Source organism: Notothenia coriiceps, unplaced genomic scaffold (genome assembly GCF_000735185.1).
Source record: "Notothenia coriiceps isolate Sejong01 unplaced genomic scaffold, NC01 NC01_scaffold00000339, whole genome shotgun sequence".
Taxonomy (NCBI): Eukaryota; Metazoa; Chordata; class Actinopteri; order Perciformes; family Nototheniidae; genus Notothenia; species Notothenia coriiceps.
The window spans coordinates 8,680,473-8,685,862 of NW_011333040.1; the positions used below are offsets into that span (position 1 = coordinate 8,680,473).

General features: G+C 42.3%; 2 protein-coding genes across 2 annotated transcripts in view; one reads left to right on the forward strand and one right to left on the reverse strand.

The window, feature by feature from the left end:
* Nucleotides 1-238: 238 nt before the first annotated feature.
* Nucleotides 239-2,340, reverse strand: LOC104950599 (tubulin beta-1 chain-like). Its single transcript, XM_010777137.1, has 6 exons — nt 2,178-2,340; nt 1,887-1,995; nt 1,242-1,352; nt 759-1,003; nt 549-671; nt 239-370 (listed from the first exon to the last, which is right to left on the reverse strand). The coding sequence occupies exons 1-6, from the start codon at nt 2,232-2,234 to the stop codon at nt 239-241; spliced, it is 777 nt and encodes a 258-aa protein (XP_010775439.1). The 5' UTR covers nt 2,235-2,340.
* Nucleotides 2,341-3,743: 1,403 nt separating this feature from the next.
* The window catches only part of nrde2 (NRDE-2, necessary for RNA interference, domain containing), a 17,317-nt gene continuing 15,670 nt past the window's right edge, over nt 3,744-5,390 (forward strand). Inside the window, exons 1-2 of the mRNA XM_010770212.1 lie at nt 3,744-3,824; nt 4,906-5,011. Coding sequence (XP_010768514.1) covers nt 3,764-3,824; nt 4,906-5,011 — 167 coding nt within the window. The 5' untranslated portion in view covers nt 3,744-3,763. The remainder of the gene's footprint in view (nt 3,825-4,905; nt 5,012-5,390) is intronic.

The following is a 5,390-nucleotide window of genomic DNA, read 5'->3' on the forward strand; positions in this document are numbered from 1 at the left end:
CCGTGGTTGGGGGTGGTACCTCGGAGTTGGTGGAGCAGAGTCGGTGGTAACTCGCCCCACTGGTGTACAGACGCCGAAGGGGCCGGTCTAGTTACGACTAGACTCCTTTGACCGGCAGTTGTACAACGGGAGGGGTCCTGACGTGAAGTAAGTAAGGCCCGAAACGGGCGACTGGTCAGCACCGCCCGGTCGTCAGACTCATCGTCCCTCAATTCCCCGTGGTACACTGCCCTCTGGGTCAAAGGGAGTCTAAGTCGTCAACCGACCGGCCCTTCGCGACGAGTCCCTGTGTGTAGATCACCACAGTGGAGTGCTCTCCGTATGATAAATCCCCGAGCACGTCATAGAGCGCCATTGACGACACCCCGAACTACCAGGAGGTATCCACCCCACCACTGTAGTCGCACGCCTTTGTCTTACAGTCATGTCGCGGGAGGTAATTAGTTACGTCTTCCAGAGTAGACACAAAGAGGTGGCCGACCACCTGGCTCTCATTTTACTGTAAAAACTCTACGAATATCATGATAAGTAAATATGTCTAATAAAACTTCAATGCGGAAACAGATGTCATACAGCGCCTCATTATCAATGCAGAAGGTCTCATCTGTGTTCTCCACCAGCTGGTGGACCGAGAGGGTGGCGTTGTATGGCTCCACCACTGTGTCTGAAACCTGAGGTCGGGGGAGGGAGAAGGAGTTGCATTAAAGCAGAAGTAAGAGGAGAAAAATAGTTAATGTATATAGGTGTATTATAAGCACCTTAGGCGAAGGCACCACGCTGAAAGTGTTCATGATGCGGTCTGGATACTCCTCTCTGATTTTGCTGATGAGCAGCGTGCCCATGCCCGAGCCAGTCCCTCCACCCAGGGAGTGTGTGAGCTGGAAGCCCTGCAGGCAGTCGCATCCCTCCGCCTCCTTCCTCACCACATCCAGGACTGAGTCCACCAGCTCGGCTCCCTCAGTGTAGTGACCTTTAGCCCAGTTATTACCAGCTCCGCTCTGGCCTGTGTCACATGCAAACATACAAGTCTATAACATGTGGCAACACGTCCTGGATTTATTAGAATAATGACTGATTATAATTGCAAACACATTTAAATGTCAATGAGCAGTGCATACAAAAAGTCACTAACACAAGAAAGGAATGATAGTTCTACTGATACTGTCAACAAAATCCCTATGTAACAAAAGTGTACAACTTTATCAACCCAAGTTAAAACAAGAATTGTTTTACATCCTTACCAAAGACAAAGTTGTCTGGTCTAAAAATCTGGCCAAAGGGACCGGACCTCACTGAGTCCATGGTGCCGGGCTCCAAGTCCACCAGCACTGCCCGGGGGACATACTTTCCGCCTGGTGATCCAAACACAAAGAGCTTTATTATCTGAAGCCATTTGCACAGATTGCTGAAATAATTCCTCAAGAAAATACCCTATCGCTTTCCTACCCTTTTTCGTGTAGTTTAATTAAATACTGTGCCTTTTGAAGTATGACCAAACACAGCAAAAAAGCATTTTGAAAAAATATATGTATGCATGACGTGATAACAGAGTCGGGTGTTTAGCAGCACACGGTCACACCCTATAACAGCGTATAGTTTCATGAAAATGAAATTAATATGTAAAAAAAGAAACAAGGTTATTCACTTAATTATCCCGACAAAATGTTACAATAAGTGAAAACCTAGTATTTGTTTGAGACCGTATCATTATTTTTGACTTTTTTCTGCTGCGACAGCAACTAGGAAGTGACATGGCAGATTGTAGTTCCCTGCGGCTACCAGCGGAGGGATCCGCCGCTAGGTGGCTCCGGTAGGCCGATTAACAATCCTTCCGCATAGAGGAGTGGCGCAGAGTTGAGAATTTGGCAAGGCAAAGCAAAGCTAACCTGAAGCCTCGTTGTAATACACGTTGATGCGATCCAGCTGCAGGTCGCTGTCCCCATGGTAAGACCCGGTTGGGTCGATGCCATGCTCGTCGCTAATGACTTCCCAAAACTAGAAGAGAATAAAACACAACAACGGTCAAATCATCTGATAACTGTATGACTTATCTTAACGAGTAGGTAGCTATCATTAGCATTGTTGCTAAGTAGGCTAACCGGCCCGCCCAAACTAAATTACACATCCACGCACTTTATAAAGGAGGAAATCATTTAATGTTTAATCTGAGCTTTTACCTTGGATCCAATTTGGTTTCCACACTGGCCAGCCTGAAGGTGCACGATTTCCCTCATTTTGGTGAACAAAGACCGAAAAAGGCTAAGTTGTTGGACTGCAGTGATTCAGCTGCGAACGAAGCGGAGAATAAGGTGTGACAGGAACAGCGTTCTTTTTCTTCTGCTTCTGCTTCGTCTTTTCACGGCTTTTATGGCGGGTGATCAGCGTTAAAGTTGCATTACCGCCACCTACTGTATTGGAGTGTGGAACATAATGCTCTACTTCCTATAACAATAAGAAAAACACATTTAACAATAAAAATATATATATACATATTTCTTAACTCTATTTGTCTTCAATAATATAAATGTCTCCTTGACCCAATGTTGTCACAGGTGTCGTTTTGAAAGAACCACAGCAAAGTATCAAAGCTTGTACTACATCAAGCGGAGCAGCGTTTCTGCAGACACACCCTTTGTATGCACAGTAATCAATCAATGTAATCTCAATGAAAACCCAACCCCACACGATTTGTATTGTATCATTGTAAAAAAGGTCATAGGTACGTGCATAGATCATGTGGGCCACAACATCTATGCACGTACCTATGACCTTTTTCTACAATGATGCAATACAAATCTTGTAGTTTTGTATGTGTATATTAAGCATAGGTATTAAGCCAATCATAGGTTATCTAACTCAGGGATGGATTACTGAACGAGCGTACCCCCCCGGTCTGCACCTACAAAATCTCTACACTCGGAGACACATATTAATTTAATTCAATTCAATAGGTCGACTGTGGCTGTGAGGGAGTGTGATCCCAGCCCATGCAGTCAACATGTCGATGTATCCTTGGGCAAGATACTTAACCCTGAGTTGCTCCCGATGGCATGGCCAACGGTGTGTGAATGTGTGTGAATTTTAGGTCCTAGAGTAAGGTACACTGCTCTGTATGAATGGGTGTGAATGGGTGAATGACATGTAGTATGTAAAGCGCTTTGAGGGGTCTTAAAGACTGGATAAAGCGCTATATAAGTACAGTCCATTTACCATTTCCATTTAATAGCTTTATTAGCATAATCATTTACATACAATATTGCTAAAGCTCTGTATCGTTGCAACATCCATACACAAACATACGTTTCAGGAACCCAAGGAAGGAACATTCATTCAATTCATATAATACATTAGAAATAAAATGATAATAACAATTAAAAAAGACGTGAGATGTGAGGCCTGGCGTGAGATGTCAGTCGCTCATTCTGTGGCAGGCAGAGACAAACTGTCCTGCAGCTTTCTTTATTTCCCCGGGTAATATTTTAAGCGTTTCATTTTCTTTTTTAAATATTTGGGGATGCTTACTATTGAGTTTTGGGAAGATTTGTTTCCGATGTTCAAATTGTTGGCATTGTGTGAGGAGGTGCTGCTCTGTTTCCATAGCAGTCCCCCCATACTGTTGGCATAATTGCATTTTTCTTAAACGTCACATTTTCTAGTAGAAGTTTGAATTTACAGATAAAATTGAGTCCGTTCATTTATAAATGTGTTTTTGTAATCGTAAAATGACGTCATAGTCGTGCGACTGTTTACATGCAACATCATCATGGCTCTGTTTCCAGCTTTTGCAGAAGTAGAGCCAAACAAAGTTGAAGATTCGTCCAAGGGTTAGCACTTCATATTTAAATGAATTAATAATGGTTCTAATACTCTGTTGTCATTATGTTGAGAGAGGAACCCGTTAGCACGAGCTAGCTGACATTAGCTGTCCTAACGTCTGAACGACGGAGCTAGCTTAGCTCTGTCAAGCAGTTTACATTCCTCTACGGTTACTTCTGGAAGTTTGTATACTGTCTGAATATGTGTTTACACTGTATATGATGCAAGTGCAACATTCAAATAAGCAAAGACAATTAGACGTTATTGTTGTGTTGTGCGTTAGCAAGTCCACATTATAACGAATCTATAAGACAAAGTGAACTGAATATGGCCAGTAATCCTATACAAGGCGTGTGTTTCTGCTAATAACCGAACCTAAAGGGCGGATGTTAACCTCTATCAAGAAACAGTGTGTTTACACTTTATAATCCCGTTTGTTATAGTCTTGCGGGTGACATGACCTCTACATTGAAAGGAACCTGGATATTCAGGTCCATGTCGAAATGTTCCAGTACTATCCAGGATCCTGATCCTCTGGCAGTTCAGGATTGTCCATTCAAATCAATTTTATATATACTTACTAACCAATATCACTTGGGGCTTTACAATATGTCCTTAGACCCTCTTTTAGGATAAGGTAAAACCCCCCCTAAACAACTCTAAAGGCTGCAAAAGAAAGTGTTATTTACAATCTTGTAACCTGGTAAGATGTGACAAGCTACATAATCACATAGGGTGCAAACATCTGAAGCTCAACATTAACACAGATAAAATACATCATGGCTCATCCACAGGCTGTAAATCTGTCATTTATGTACTGCCTGTGTTGTCTCAGATAGGTTTCTGGCTTCAAGACTTTGGTGTACTTACCCATCATCTGGATTTATCTTTTTTAATCAGCAGTAAAACAAGACAACAGAAGTGTATCTCCTTTGTTAATTTGAGCTGTTTCGCATTGGATTCAAAACTGTTTTTAAACTGCCATGTAAACACACTCAGTGATTGATACTCTTGGTCACAACCTCTAAATCCTCCTCATGATTACTGATTATGAATCTTTTTTTAATCCACTCTCTCTCTCCCTTTTAGAATTAGACTGGCTGAAAAATAAGAGTTTCCAGACTGAAGATGCCCTCTCTCTTCACAGTCGTTTTTTTGAGAAGACGAGTGAGAGGCTGAACGAAAAGGAATCAAGGTACAGATATGAAGCGGGGACTTATTTTCTTTCAGACAAAATACTGGACTTTGAAACTGTCAAAACTGCAAGCTTTTCCCTTTAAACTCATTTTTTGCATTGCCTCCAACATGCGTTCTGTTCCGGGACATACCTCCCTTTCATCTTTGGGGTTATGAAGTATCTGATTATGTTCTTCCAGCCAAATTCCCTCCATAACCTTGTCGTACCCAGTCGTTGAATGCTGCACTCTACATACATTATACCATTCTTCCTCTGTCATATCAATCCCGAGTTCTTTCTCCGCTTTTCTTTTATATATAGAGTTGAATTCCCCCTACTCTCCAACAGAGCCTGATATAGAGCTGAAAACTATCTTCGTATACTTCCCTTCTTTCCG

Excerpts from the sequence above, each read along its gene's own strand:
- LOC104950599 (XM_010777137.1), bottom strand. The coding sequence starts at position 2,234 with ATGAGGGAAATCGTGCACCTTCAGGCTGGCCAGTGTGGAAACCAAATT. Across the intron at positions 1,353-1,886 it reads GTATTACAACGAGGCTTCAG|GCGGAAAGTATGTCCCCCGG; the intron begins GTTAGCTTTGCT and ends TTGGATCACCAG. Across the intron at positions 1,004-1,241 it reads ACCAGACAACTTTGTCTTTG|GCCAGAGCGGAGCTGGTAAT; the intron begins GTAAGGATGTAA and ends CATGTGACACAG.